At 44.8% G+C, this 15030-nt stretch overlaps 1 protein-coding gene across 1 annotated transcript in view; it reads left to right on the forward strand.

Moving 5' to 3' along the window:
• The first annotated feature begins 844 nt into the window (after window positions 1–844).
• The window catches only part of Dnajc27 (DnaJ heat shock protein family (Hsp40) member C27), a 26124-nt gene continuing 11938 nt past the window's right edge, over window positions 845–15030 (forward strand). Inside the window, exons 1-3 of the mRNA XM_031356259.1 lie at window positions 845–1126; window positions 4496–4578; window positions 7730–7799. Coding sequence (XP_031212119.1) covers window positions 1040–1126; window positions 4496–4578; window positions 7730–7799 — 240 coding nt within the window. The 5' untranslated portion in view covers window positions 845–1039. The remainder of the gene's footprint in view (window positions 1127–4495; window positions 4579–7729; window positions 7800–15030) is intronic.

Consider the following 15030-nt stretch of genomic DNA (forward strand, 5'->3'; position numbering starts at 1 on the left):
TTACATAGTAATGACATTTACATTGTACTAGCATTTACCTTGTAAATGATGGCTATGCTGGGTTTGGGGTGGAAGCCAAGAAAACTCACTTCTATAAGAATACAGACTGAACAATCCATGAGGAGCAAGTCCCTAAGCAGTACTCTTCCACAGCCTCTGGGTCAGCTCCTGCCTCCAGGTTCCTTTCCTATCTGAGTTCCTTTCCTAATTTCTTTTGATGATATGTAAGATGTGTAAGCCAAGTTAAACGCTCCCCAGGTTGCTTTGGTTATGGTGTTTCTTCACAGCAACAGTAGCCCTAAGACAATGGGACAAACAATGTGGAGGTGACATAAGTAGGCTAGGCTGAGGATGTGCATAAGTCACATAAAGATTTTTATACATATACCATTTATACATAAAGGTTTTTATATATTTATTTGAAACAGGATTGCACAATGTAGCCCCATCTGGCCTTGAACTCGTAGAGATCCGCCTGCCTCTGCCTCCTGAGTGCCAGGATTAAAGCGTTTGCCCAGACACCATCTTTTAGGTGACTGGGGCATCTGCAGAATCCACTGTGATCCTGGGATCAGTATTCTGCAGAAACTGAGGAGTCACTGTATTGATGGAGAGGAGGATGGCCGCAGAGGCACCCATCGGCGAAGATTCCAGAAAAAAAAGCCTCTGGCGTGGCTGGGCCTTACACAAAAACTTCCCGTGACAGCCACGATAGTTCTGCCACTAAGTGCAGACCAACCCTGGAGTCAGGAGAAGGAACCCCAATCACCTGCGCCCAGGCCGCACTGGCCCAACAGGACCCCGGGCCCCGCGGTGACGTCACGGCGCGCTGTCATCGCGAGACTCCGCTCGCCCTCCGCGGCTCGCCGCTTCCCAACCGCCCGCGTCCGTCCGCGGCCAGGCAGCGGCGGGGATGGCGAGCCGCGGAGCCGGGGCGGTGTCGAGCGCAGCGGCTTCGTCATTGGGCGAGGAGGCCTGACGGACGGGCTGACTGGTGCATAAGGACACCACAACCCACGGCCCCGACAGAGCGAGGGCGATGGAGTCTAACGTGCCGAAGCGGAAGGAGCCCGCTAAGTCCCTCCGCATCAAAGTCATCTCCATGGGCAACGCCGAAGTGGGGAAAGTGAGTACCGCGCGCTGCGAGGGGCAGGACCTCCGCGTGCCAGAGCGACATACCCATTGGCTTGGAGAGCCGTCACTCAACAGCCTGAAGCTCCGCCTCCTCTCTGTGTGCTTCGCATCCCGAGCTCGCGGGAGCTTGCGGCCTTCAGAGGAAAACTGTCTTGACCTTTTTGACCTTTGGGCTACGACTCTTTACTGACGTCACTGCCCCTAAGAAGGTGTCTGGGGTGGCCTCTGGTCTTTGATTGTAATTTGAAGGCTTAGGTTCTAGTGTCGGATGATCAGTTTACATACCCTATCTGTTTTCCCGGGAGAGAGGTCCAGGACCTGCGGGTTGGGGAGAATTGTTGCCAACCTTGCTGTTTATAAAGAGATGCCAGTGAGGTGTTAGATTCCGAAAAAGGTAGCCCTCCACAGCCTGGGAGTCTATATTCCCATCACCAGAGCATAACATCCCAGTGTGTTTCAGGGGACTTGCACTGACCACCCAGGATCTTGCATTTTTAATTTCTCATACTGTCACGTCCATTTTTCTTGAAGAAGCCTTTTTTTTTTTTTTTTAATACCATCTTTCCGAGTGTTCCATCTGCTGCTTATTAGCTATTAAACTTTCTTTCAGATGGGAAGGGAAGGGTGACCTGAGGCCTTTCCAAAATTAATTTAGATCCCTATTACTCGTTTTCTACCCTAAACGTGTGGAAGCTGTTGGTTAAGAATTCCCAAGGTCGGCAGACAGTGACCGGGAAGGGATCAGAAGCGGAGTCTTCACTAAACCAAATGCAGAAGACTTCTAATGGGGGGAGTTTACATACTATATAAACCAGTGTCCTGCACTAGAAGATGCTCAGTAAACGTTTATTGGTGTTTTACTATTTAGCATGCTCCCGTTCTACATATGTACCTTCGTGAATGTGTTAACTGAATGTTCGCTGAAGATTAACATTTACTGACTATTAACTATTTTCCAGCTCTGTTCTAAAAAGCAGAGAGAGTTGGGTATAGATGAGTTGGTGCTGTGCAAGCACGGAGAGCAGTTCTGTACCTAGAACCTCTGCAGAAAGCTGCTAATCCCAGTGCTAGGCAAGCACAGACTGTTGGGTCCCCAGACCCACTGACCAAGTAGCCTCACCTGATCAGCAAGCCTCAGGTCCCCGAAGGACCTTGTCTCAAAAAGGATGATGGATAGCCACTGAAAAATGATACCTGTGCACTTAATTAAAACTCCCTTTTCTACCTAAATTTTGGCTTTCTATGTAGGTAAATGTTGGACAGTTTTGAGAAATGTGCTTAATACATTAAATGAAGCTTTAGACACAATTTTATTCACAACTATTTAAAAATATGCTACCAAATAGTATATATTAACATAGTATATAAAAAGAGACACAAGGTCAATGATGAATGAGTATGTTAGGTAATTTCAGATCCTAGGAGACTTTGAAAATTGGCATGGGACTTTGGGGCACATTGACTGTCAGTTCAAGAAGCTGAATTGAATATAGACAAGGAGCAAGGAGAAATCTCAACTTGCCCACAGACAAAAGGAATAAGCCCTTGGGTTGAGGGTGAGCTGGTGTAAAAACTTACTATATAAGCCTAGTGCCCTGAGCCTAGAGTTCAGTTCTAGAACCCGTGCTAGGAGAGAATCAGTTTCCAAAAGTTGTCCTCTGATACAGGGTGCATGTGCATACACACACACACACACACACACACACACATACACACACACACACACACAATATCAAATTGGAGGGGAAAATATTAATAATAACTTTTTTCATCTTCAAAGATTAAAAACCATAAACATTCTTGAATTGCCAGGCAGGGGTGGCGCACGCCTTTAATCCCAGCACTTGGGAGGAGGAGACAGGTAGATTTCTGAGTTCAAGGTCAGCCTGGTCTACAAAGTGAGTTCCAGGACAGCCAGGGCTATACAGAGAGACCCTATCTCGAAAAAAAAAAATTTAAAAAAATCTTGAATTATTTAATTATTGAATTAATTATTGAATTATTTAATGCAGGCTGAGAGATAGCTTAGCAATTAGAAGCACTTGCTACTCTTGCACCTCTGTATTGGACCAGCGTTCAGTGCTAACAACTGCGTCAATTGGTTGGGTGTCACAACTCTTAAGGGATTTGATACCCTCTTTTGTATTCTTACTGACACTTGCATTCACATGTGAATATATCTACAGACATACACACATATAGACAGTTAAAATGAAATAAAATATTTAAAATGTTTAAAATAAAAGCCTTCATGTGATATAATTAACATAGAATTCACTTATTTCAAAAATATACTTCACTGATTTTCATTTCATTCACAGTTATGAAACCATTACCATGATAAGTTGTAGAAGATTTTCATCATCCTCTGGAGGGCAAAACCCCCAGCAATTAACAGGCTCTCCTTATTTCCCCTAACCATTAGCCTACTTCCTGCCTCTATGGACTTGCCTGTTTCAGCTATTTCATGCGAATAGAGCCATGTTACTACATGATCTTTTACTACAGGCTTCTTTTACTTAGTATAATTTGTATAAGGTGCATCTTTGCTGTGGCATATATCAGTATGTTCTTCATATCATAGAAATGTATTCCATTATGGAGATGTAATATATTTTATTCATCTGGATTTTTGCTTTTGGATATTGGTACTAAAGATAATTATAATGTAGACTTGAGGACTTAGGCTGTGAATCAAATATGACTTTAATATTTTGATCCCTTTTCACTAACAGAGCTAGACGTAGGCAAGGTCACCTGGTAGATGCTTAGACGTGGATCTCTAGGAGGGAGTCAGGGCTAGATGTGGATACTTTAATGGTGTTGAATGTGTAAGACTGGGAAAGATCTGCAGAAGACAAGATCACAGCGGTAGGTAATACAACTGAAAACACATCCATATTTAGTATGAAGGTAGGAGTTAAATTTTTTCCTTTAAAATCATCACTTGTGGCCTAGTTGGTGGCATGTGCCTTTAATTCTAGTTCTAGGGAGGCAGAGAGATGTTTGAGGCCAGCCTGATCTACATAACAAGTCCCAGGCCAGCCAGGAACCCTCTTAAAACAAAGAAATAAAAGTCTCATTTTTTATATTTGCTTCAGGTATGTTATGGTTTTTGTTTTTTTCTTGTCTTTTAGGGGGTTGTTTTAGTTTTGAGTCAGGGTCTCACATGGTTGAGGCTGGCCTCCATCTCTTGACACTTCTGTTTCTCTGGGCATCTACTGCCACTTCAGCAAGTTGTTGCATTTGAAAACTTTTCCATTTTCACTGGAGTGACTGAGGAAGCCTAGTGAAGAAATGTGCTTATTTCCAACAGCTTTCCAGTGTGTATTACTAAACACATGCACTTTTGACTTTCTAGAGCTGCATTATAAAGCGCTACTGTGAGAAGAGATTTGTGTCTAAATACCTGGCAACCATCGGGATTGACTATGGAGTCACGAAGTAAGTATATTGTTCCTCTGGCCTGTGCGTTACACAGATGCTCAGACTGTGTCCTAAGATAGCCTGTGCATGGGTTACACTGGCAGAGGCTCTGAAGATGAATTGGAGAAGACAGGACTAAGGGACTTTTTCAGGTATGTGGTGCCATCCTGTCAGCCAGCCAGTGTGTGAGGTGCCTGCCAGGCCAGACTTGGTTTTAGATGTAGGCTTGGCAGCGATGAGGAGGCCAACACAAAGCCTAACTGGCAGCTGGAGCATCTTAGGACAGATGTCTGTGTAAGCAGGTCTGACCAGCAAGTGTGGTTTTAGGCTGTTTTGTCTTTTGTTGGCTTTTGATCTTGAGAGCTTGTTGGAATCCAGCAAGTAGATCTGAGAAGAGTGAAGTTGGGGATCACTGGGAGTTTGCTTGGAAGTGAATCAGGAGTGGATGGAGAGAAAGCAGCAAGAAAAGCACCACCAAAGAGTATGATGAGGACACAGAGCACTTTGCTTAAACCTGGACTCTCACGCCTTCAGCCTCTGAGCACCTCTTTACCAGGGAGGGCCTTTGTAAGTGACACGCATGCTAGAGTTTCCGATATTGTCTGTGGTGCTTGCTAGAGTGTGTATAATTTGTGTATGTTTAATATCCCTGACTTTGAGAAAGGGGTATCTTTTTTGCTATTATTTTTATTCATTCTTTTATGCATTTGTATCATGTATTTGGATTATATCCACCACCATTCCCTCCATCTCTGCATGGGTGTGAGGCCGTCCACTCACATGGGCAACCTACCGGTGGTCACATCCCCAGACATAGTCACTCTTCTTCCCTCAGTAGCCATCAACTGCCAGCAGCTCTTGGCCAAGGGTGGGGCCATGGGGGCTCTTAATCCATGCTGGAAGTTTGACTGACTTGATCTGGTCTTGTCCAGGTAACCCCAGGTGCTACATCAGCCCTGCCATAGCCAGAGTCAGCAGGCCACAGCTCTCTTCCCCCTTGCCAGCTCTTCCATTCTTTTTGTCACTTCTTGCTTGGTGTTCCCTGTCTTGGTCAAGGCTGGAAGAGATGATCATTCATAATTAAGCATTGATAGTCATTTATACTTGACACTTTGACCAGTTTCTGGTTAATTACTCATTGCTGAAGCTTCTCTGACCAAAGTTGAGAGCAACACAAGTCTACAGGTTTAAACATAAATATTGAGAGGCAGTTTGATAGAATGACTGTTGAGCAAAAGAACAAGAAGAGTTACCCGCTCTTGTATGTATCTTCCCAGACCTCATATATAATCAATCCTAAAGTTACCTTCATGTCTTAGAGTTTTATTGTTGGGAAGAGACACCATGACCAAGGCAACGCTAATAAAGGCAAACATTTAATTGGGGCTGGCTTAGTTTCAGAGGTTTAGTCCATTATCATCATGGCAGGAAGTATGGCAATGTACAGGCAGACATGGTGCTGGAGGAGCCTTGATCTGAAGGCAGCCAGGAGGAGACTAGATGTGTTTCACACTGGGTGCAGCTTGAGCATTTAAGACCCCAAAGCTCCCCTCAACAGTGGCATACCTCCTCTAACAAGGCCACATCTCCTCCAATAAGTCTACACCTCCTAATAGTGCCACTCCCTAGGACCAAACATTCAAACACATGAGTCTCTGGGGGCCTTTCCTATTCAAACCACCATACCTCATAACTGCCATGCCACTGTTAAACCAGTGGACATATCTTGCCAGGCAGGTTGGCATTGCAGCATGTAGGTTCCACCACTAAGGGAGATCACAATCTCCTTTCTCCTCCAGCATCCTGCATACCGTCTCTGGTATATGTAAGCTAGCCAGCAGGGAGGAAATTTCCTGGTCAGTCAAGGTTTATTTCTTTATGTCCTGCATCCCAAGTAGGTCCTGTAAATAGGGATTTTTGTATGTTTTCTCCAAAGGCCAGGTACAGTGCTTCTCCCTGGTGACTGTTCAATAAATATTGATATACTTAGAGGTAAAAATTTTCATATCAGAATATGAAGGCAATATTTAAGAAGGTAGATAAACTTGGTGAGGTATATCTATAGCAGAATGTCAGTTGTATGAAGGGCAGGGTCAGGTTCACATATGTCCTAGACTATATTAAAGCAGTTCAAATCTGTGGCAAAGTAGAACCTAAGAGTTCTATATAAATTCTATCACCATTTTCAATTGAAAGCAGCAGGAGATGTTTTTGTACAATGTTCTCTTAAGTGTGAAGTTTATAGCTTTTGACTGAAAGTTACAAAGTTCTTCATTTGAAATCCACATTTTTTTCTACTTTTTCTTTCCTGATTTCTACTTCAGAGCATAAGAGTTCTTCACTGATGTGGTAGGGCTTTCTATTCAAGGCAACTTTACTCACACCTTATCTAACAAATGGAAATTGCTATATAATGCCATAGAATTGTGACTTATTTGTTTGTTTGTTTGTTGAGTCAGAGTGAATTGGACTTATTCAATAGGCTATTCTGTTTATTACTAATTTTTTTAAATGTGATTATCCCATGATGAGTATTCTGAAATTCCCTCCCAAGGAAGACATAAAGAATGTTTACCCCTCCTCTCAAGGTCTCCATGACTAACCAAGGCAAGATTCCACCTAGGGAACCAACAGTTTATTTAGCTTACATAGGTGAGGGGTCACCTATGGTGTGGGTGCTCCTCTCACAAAGGCTGGCACCAGAAAGTCTTTACCCAGCTGGGATGAGAGCTTCCCCATAGCTGCATAGATGGCACCCCCGACCCTCAATGGTGTACTCTAGCTCTTCCCCAAGGCCATGTGCAACTAAGGCAGAGTTACATGCAGCAGGTGTCAGAGAGCAGCTAGAAACTCAAATGAGGGTCTTATGACCCCCACCGCCATTGCGTGCTCAGCAGGATGATCCTTTAGTAATGGGGGAGGGAATTGTTGGTTCAGGGCTGTGCACTGCAGTATCTGAGGTGGAAGGTGGGTGTTTACTCAGGCCTTATGTGTTCCAAACAATGAGGGGGTTTGCTGGCCATCTTGCTGCTTCCTTTTGTAAAGATTATCTGGAGTTAAGAAGAGGATGAAGAAACCTCTGGAAATGTCACTCCTGTTTCCTTTTGAAATCCATAAATGTCAGTGCAGAAACACAACCTTTGAGATTGTTTCCATCTGAATATTTCAGGGTCCAAGTCAGAGACAGAGAAATCAAAGTTAACATCTTTGACATGGCTGGACATCCCTTCTTCTTTGAGGTAAGAAAGCCTTTTTAGGAAACTTAAATCCACCAGAAAACAAAAGCAAAAAAGCTGGGCAGTGGTGAGCACTGCTATCCCAGGGTTCAAGGCGCAGAGGCAGATGGAGCTCTGTGAGTCTGAGAACAGTCTGGTCTACAGAATGAGTTCTGGCCAGCCAGGGCTACAGAGAAACCATGTCTCAAAAAACAAAACAAAACAAAACAAAAAGCAAAAAACAAAAAGCAAAAAACAAAAAAAAAAAGAAAGAAAGAAAGAAAAGAAAACTTAAAAACCTGGGCAATGGTGATGCACACCAGCCTCATCTGCAAGGTAAGTTCCAGTACAGCCTGGGCTATACAGAAGCACTGTCTCAAAAAACAAAACAGACAAAACAAACAAATGGAAAGAAAGAAAACTTAAGTCCAATATTGACACTGGAGACAGTGGGGAGCTAATTCAGATGACAGTATTCAGATCATCTCTCAAGGTTAGCTCACATTAGTGGCTTGCCTCTGAGCCTCAAGTTAGTGGATATTCCTTGATCACTTAGACTTTCTTGGAATAGGGATGGAAACTTTCAAACATTTGAATTTATCAGCCATTTGCACCGTAAGAGGGTGCTGGCCTTTTACCTCATACCTCAGCCCAGAGTGCGAGGAGCCAGTGATCACAGGCTGGCATGGATGTAGCAGCTCTGCAAGGTCACTCTTTCACAGCAGGGTCTAGTGTGGCCTTTCCTGTCACTTCCCAGCCACGCTGCCTCCCAGGAATAAGCAGCCCTGCTAGGTGTGTGCTCATCTGTGTGGCAGTCCCTAGATGAGTGCGCAGTCCCTGTTGGTGACTCTTTGCTGGCTTGGCCACTTCACGTTTGTCCTTATTGTTGTTATTCTTCCTATTTGCTCTGGCATTGTTTGGCTCTTTGTTCTGGGTTCTTGAGGTAGAGCCTGAGTTACCAATTGCAGACTCTTCTGTGCCGAAAGTGCTGTGGATTCTCTCCTCAGCGTTGCCTCAGGTGTCTGCACACACCGGCACGATGTCATTTTCAGTCAGGTCAGTGGATGGGGAGGGGAATGGTGTTTGCTGTTTGTGCTTCCATAGCTTCTTGAATCTGTAAGCTATGACCCTGAGCCCTTCCAGACGTTCGGCCATTCTCTCTTCAGAGGCAGGACTGGCTGTGTTGCCTAGGCTGGCCTCATACCCAGATTCTCAGTCCCCCGTCTCAGACTCCCACCTTGCTGGAGCTGCAGCCCCCATGCTTCTTGTTCTTCATTGCATTTCTCAGCACCACTGTTCTTCTGACTGATCTTTTAGTCTAATAGGTCTATAAGTCCCTGTTCATTCAGCCATAGTCCTGTGTTCCAGTCCTCCCTCACATCTCCCCCACCCCAGGTACAAATACACACACACACACACACACAGACACACACACATACACACATACACACACACACACGCATACACACACATACACACACACACACATACACACATACATAGACACACAGTCACACACAGACACACACAGACACATACACACATACACAGACACACTCACACACACACACACACACACACACACAGACACACATCCCTCTCAGATTAGGTGATTTTTGTTGTTACACTGATTTTTTTAAAATTACATTATTTATGTGTATATATGTGGGCATATGTATGCCATGCTGTGTGTGTGTGTGTGTGTGTGTCTCCTTCTACCATGTGGCTTTTGGGAATTGGACAAAGGTCATCAAGCTTGGCAGGAAGTGCTGCCTGGCTGGCTGTGAGGGTCTCTGTGACCACCACAGGCAACAGAGCAGCAGTCCGCAGGAGGCGAGAAGGCGGGTCATTTCAGCATGACTTAATAGCCAGTGTTGAAACTTCAGGAATCTGACCCTGAGTAGTTTATTTTAGCTTTATTTAAGCACAGCACAGTCGGTAAAAAACTTTCCTGGTAATAATTAGCTCAATCCTTTGTACACAATAAAGTACAGAGTGAGCTGAATGCAGACTGCATGAGTACATCAGAATCCTTTGTAAAGTATGTGACACTGTCCATAACGATGAGTTCTATAGGTTGACTGAGAGCAAACTCACAAAAGGGGTCTGGAGGAAGGCTCCGTGGGGTCTCAGCTGCACAGAGACTACAAAGGTCACCAGGCTGTTGACAGGTCCACTCCCAGCCTTTAAAGGTACAACCCTGTGTTTTTAACATTTCCAGATTCCCTAGTGCTTGTCTGTGAGCACAAGGTCCTCTGTGCCTCCTACAGCCAGTCCCCCATTCACTGATTTTTCTCCTGTCTCCTCCATTTAGCTGTTGACCTCAATCACTAAGCTTTTTATTTCCACGGTCATATTTCACTTCTAAAGTTTCCAGTCTTTTTTTTTTTTTTTTTTTTTTTTCTTCGAGACAAGGTTTCTCTGTATAGCCCTGGCTGTCCTGGAACTCACTCTGTAGACCAGGCTGGCCTCGAATACAGGGATAAAGTTTCCAGTCTTGACTAGGGCAGGAGACATCCTCCCCGCCCCACACTCCCATAGGTGTCTGGCCTGAAGCCTTCTGTTTGCTCACGGCGTCTTCACAGTGTCCTTTACTAGTGAGACTCGGCTTCCCACAGGCTTCTGCCTGTACCTCATGCCATTCTCTAGGCACTTAGGGACACTTCTCCTCCAGGTCTTCGCAGAAGAATCCCAAAACTCACTAGCCCATCATTCCTCTGGGTCCAAGGACCTTAGCTCATCTACCCTTCAGAGGTTTTAGAACTCATACTTTATACATAATGTCCAGGATTTTTACCTGTTCTTAGCAAAGTGTACAGGAATGTATGGCTGCTCCCATCTTTCTAGAGGGACCTTTTATGGTTGCATACTTTTCTACTTTGTGAATACACTAAGATAGGAGGTAAAACAATTCCCTTCTATATGTGAAGCTTATGACAGGTGTAATCAATTTCCTAAGCAGAGCCGATGGTCAGTGAAAAAGGCACAGAGGTGTGTTTGATTCTAAGTCTGACATAGGTGTTCTGAATATCAGAAATACTAATGCAGATCTTGAATTACACAAAGATCATCTCATTGGAAAGCTAAAAGCTGCCAATGGTCAGTATACTACTAAACACAGTGGTCATCTGCCAGTCATGGCTAGCTATGTGTCAGTTTCTGTGCTACACACTGGAAACACACAGTCCCATGTCCTTGTGGTGTGAAAGTATGTTAGGGAAGTATTCCTTGAGCCAGTGGCAAATGCTGGCTCATTCAATACCATGATTCAACGTCTCCCAGGGTCAGAAAGTCCTACTGAGGGACATGGCGTTCAAACTGAGAGGCTGCGGTGTGCTAAGAATTATGCAGGGGGGAGTGTAGTAGAGTCTGGAGAACAGGGAGCCAAGTGACAGATTTGTGAGCTAACGCTGTCCAAGCTCGAGCTGTCAGCCAGCAGTATCTCCTTGTGGCCGCCTTCCATGTGTCTTCGGCATGTTCTGGCCTTGCTTTTGAGGAGACAGATTGAATCTTTGTGGGTGTCCCTGGTTAACTGATGCTCACTGAGTCCTAATACATCATTCTAGATATGTCTGACTGCCGAGTCTCTGCTCCCCTGTTCTAAATTTGACTCCTTTTAGTGCAATCTAAAAATGCTTTAGGTGTTTTTCAGAAGTTTGCGAAAATAGAAGTATTAATTAATAGAAACTCCTTACAGGCACCTCTTCAGTCACATAGTCTGAGCTCTCTTCTTGTGTCTTGTAGTTGCTGTCTGTGGTGCAAACCTTCTTTTTTGACAAGACCAAAGCCACTCTCTTCTTTCTAAACCCCAAGCTCACATAAATGTCATGAACATTCACAGCCATCCCACAATCCCCAGCTTCCCCATCCCCCAATGAAGCTTCCGCTCTTACCAGTCCCCTAGACAGGTTTTCCCAGGGCCTTGCCAGGGTCAGTGCAGCCTCTCTTCCATTGAAGAACATGCAGTCTCCATTAGATGCCCTCGTAGGAACTTTCTGACTCCTCTGTAGTATTACATTAAAAGCTGTCTCAGCCTTTCCCTTAGCTTCCTACTAAACTTGGAATGTGGTGAGTCTCCTGCCAGTAGTCGGGAGCTGTTTTGGAAGACTAGAGTAATGGAGCTGTAGGGGTCAACTGAGGCATCTGTTTTGACCTTTTTGTTCTACAGGTAAGAAAACTAAGGCGGGGGTAATAAAACAACTTACCCAAGACTATGTAGGTAGCTCCTTGCTGAGCTTAGACCTGAATTTGAGTCTCTTGCAATAGCTGTTGAGCTTGCTTTGATTTATCACACATGCACGCACACAGACACACAGACACACAGACACACACACACACACACACTCTGAAGACATGACCTGCAGTGAAATTCACCTCCCCTTTGGCCTCTGCTTTTGTCCTCTGTAGACATCCATTCAGCCCGGAATAGATACATCCAGATCCCTGACCTTAGTGTGCTGGATGTGCTGCCAGCTGTGAAAATGGCAGCAAGCGACAGGAGTGTGCTACAAGCACAAACAGCAGCCAAGCATGATGGTGCATGCGGTAATCCCAGTACTCAGGTGTGAGTCAGTAGGATCAGGAGTGCAAGTCATCAACAGCTAAAATGGAGTCTTTGAGGCCAGCCTGGGCTAAAAGAACACCCTATCTCCAAAACAAACAAAAACAAAAATAGAGAAGGTAAGGGTGAGGTTGGAGGAGAGAAAAGAAATAGAGACTAGTATCACAGCTGTGATGGTTTGGAGGCCAAAGAGTTTCCTGCCTCTTCTGTTTTGCAAGGTTTGATGGTGAGAAATGGGACAGGAGAAACCACATACAAAATGTAGCCTAACACTTGAAAGATTCAACACAAGAACCCCAAAGGGAGGGCTGGGGAGATGGCTCAGCGGTTAAAGAGCACTTGCTGCCCTTGGAGCAGGCCACGGTGGAGTTTCTGCCCATGTTAGTTAGGTGGCTCTACATCCAGAGCATCCAACACCCTTCTTACACCCCCCTCATACACATACACACACACACACACACACTCACAAATAAATATTTACAAATTTTAAGTCTCTCTTTTTTTTTTTTAAGAAGCAGCTCTGGGGCTGGAGAGATGGCTCAGTGGTTAAGAGCACTGACTACTCTTCCAGAGGTCCTGAGTTTAATTCCCAGCAACCACATGGTGGCTCACAACCATCTGTCATGGGATCTGATGCTCTCTTCTGGTGTGTCTGAAGATAGTGATAGTGTACTCACATATATGAAATAAATAAATAAATTCTTTAAAAACAAAAAACAAAAGAAGCAGCTTTGGCAAGGTAGTGGCACACACCTTTAATTCCACCGCTCTGAAGGCAGAAGCAGGCAGATTTCTCTTGAGTTTGAGGATAGCCTGATCTGCATAGTGGATACCAGGACAGCCAAGGTTATGTATTAAAACAGTCATGAACCCGCAGCCCCCCACACCCCCCCAAAAGACAAAAACCCAGCCTTATAACCCTATTTAAATGAGGTTGAACTTTCAGAGGGCTTAGGGGTAAGGAAACAATGGGGGGGGGGTGGCGATTTTGAGCCATGGCTGTACAAAGACAAGTATGGTATGTCATGGTGCTGGGAGGACAACATGGAAGGCCGCAGCAGTGTGTGAAGGCAGTATTGCACTGTGCGTGGAAGGGAAGTGACAGACAGAGCAGACGTGACCCACAGGACTGTGAATCTGCTGAGAGGAGACAAGAGACAGACAGGCAGATAGCAGACGTGGACATGGGGCTTTCAGCCCACCTGGCTCAGAGACCTGAATGCTGCTCATCACTGACTTCCCCATGCGAAGGCTGCTTTGGTGCAGTTAAGTCTGCTGCTCCTAGAAGAACAGGTCCAGACACTGAAGGCAGCAGATTGATCTTGGTTGTTACAGTTGAACTGATGCATGTGGTCGATGGTGCTGAACTGTAAAGAAAGAGTCAGGAAGAAAGGGAGAGGGCCCAGGGTAGCATTTAGAGAGGATTGGTATTAGACAAAAACAGAGAAAAGGAGTTGGTAGAAGATAATTTGTGCTTCTCTTATTATATGTGTATAATATATATATTAATTATATATTCTACACTCTTGTGTACATCTGTGTACCATGTACTTCCTGGTGCTCTTGGACGTCAGAAGAGGCTGTTGAATCCCTTGGGGTTGGACTTATGGACATTGTAGGCCACATGTAGAGGCAAACCTGTGTCCTTTGCAAGAACAACAGATGCTCTTACCCACCGAGCTATCTCCTTAGCTCTGGTGGAAGAAAATTTAAGAAGCTAGGAAGATGACTCACTGGGTAAAGTTCTTATTGCACAAGCATGAGGACCTAAATTTGGATCACTAGTACCTATATAAAAGCCAGGTGTGGTAGTATACATCTCTAACCCTAGGGCTGTCCAGGACAGAGGCAGGAGGCCCAGGGGCTCTCTGACTATCCATGAATAGCAGTCTGCAGGTTCGGTGAGAGAGCTTGTCTAAAAAATGCTGTGGAGAGTGACAGAGGAAGGCACCTGATGTCGACCTCTAGCCTCCACATGCAAATGAGCAGTGAGCAACCTGACATGCAAGTGCATATACACACAGACAAAGACAGATATAGATGGATGGATGGATAGACGGACGGACGGACAGACAGACAGGAAAGAGGGATAAACACATCTAGAGGATGTAATGTGGGAGCTAAGACCTCAGAGCTCTGGCACAGTAGGGAGAGTTGCCAGGTGTCAAGAAGAGCCAAGGACCACAACCTTTGAGGAGAGAGACTATTGACGATTGTCTTAGTCAGTGTTCTGTTGTTATGAAGAGACATCATGACCACAACAACTCTTATAAAAAAGATACTGAATTGGGACATGCTTACAGTTTCAGAGGTTTAGTCCATTATTAGCATGGCAGGAAACATGGTAGCATGCAGGCAGATACAGTGCTAGAGTAGAGCTGAGAGTTCTACAGCCACAGGCATCAAGAAGAAAAGAACAACTAGGGCATCTGGGCCCTTGAAACCTCAAAGCTTACCCCCAGTGACATGGTTCCTCCAACAAGACCACACCCACTCCAGCAAGGCCACACCTCCTAATCCCTCCCAAGTAGTGTCACTCCCTAATGATCAAGCATTCAAATATAGGAGCCTATGTGGGCATTCTCAGTCAAACCACACAGCCATCATCTTAAATTTCTCCTGATTCTGTTGTTTTTTTTTTTTTTACCATGGTGGATTGCTTCTTAGATTTCTGTAATTAGTGATAGAATCTTA

This window comes from Mastomys coucha, unplaced genomic scaffold (assembly GCF_008632895.1).
Source record: "Mastomys coucha isolate ucsf_1 unplaced genomic scaffold, UCSF_Mcou_1 pScaffold6, whole genome shotgun sequence".
In the NCBI taxonomy this organism is placed as follows: domain Eukaryota; kingdom Metazoa; phylum Chordata; class Mammalia; order Rodentia; family Muridae; genus Mastomys; species Mastomys coucha.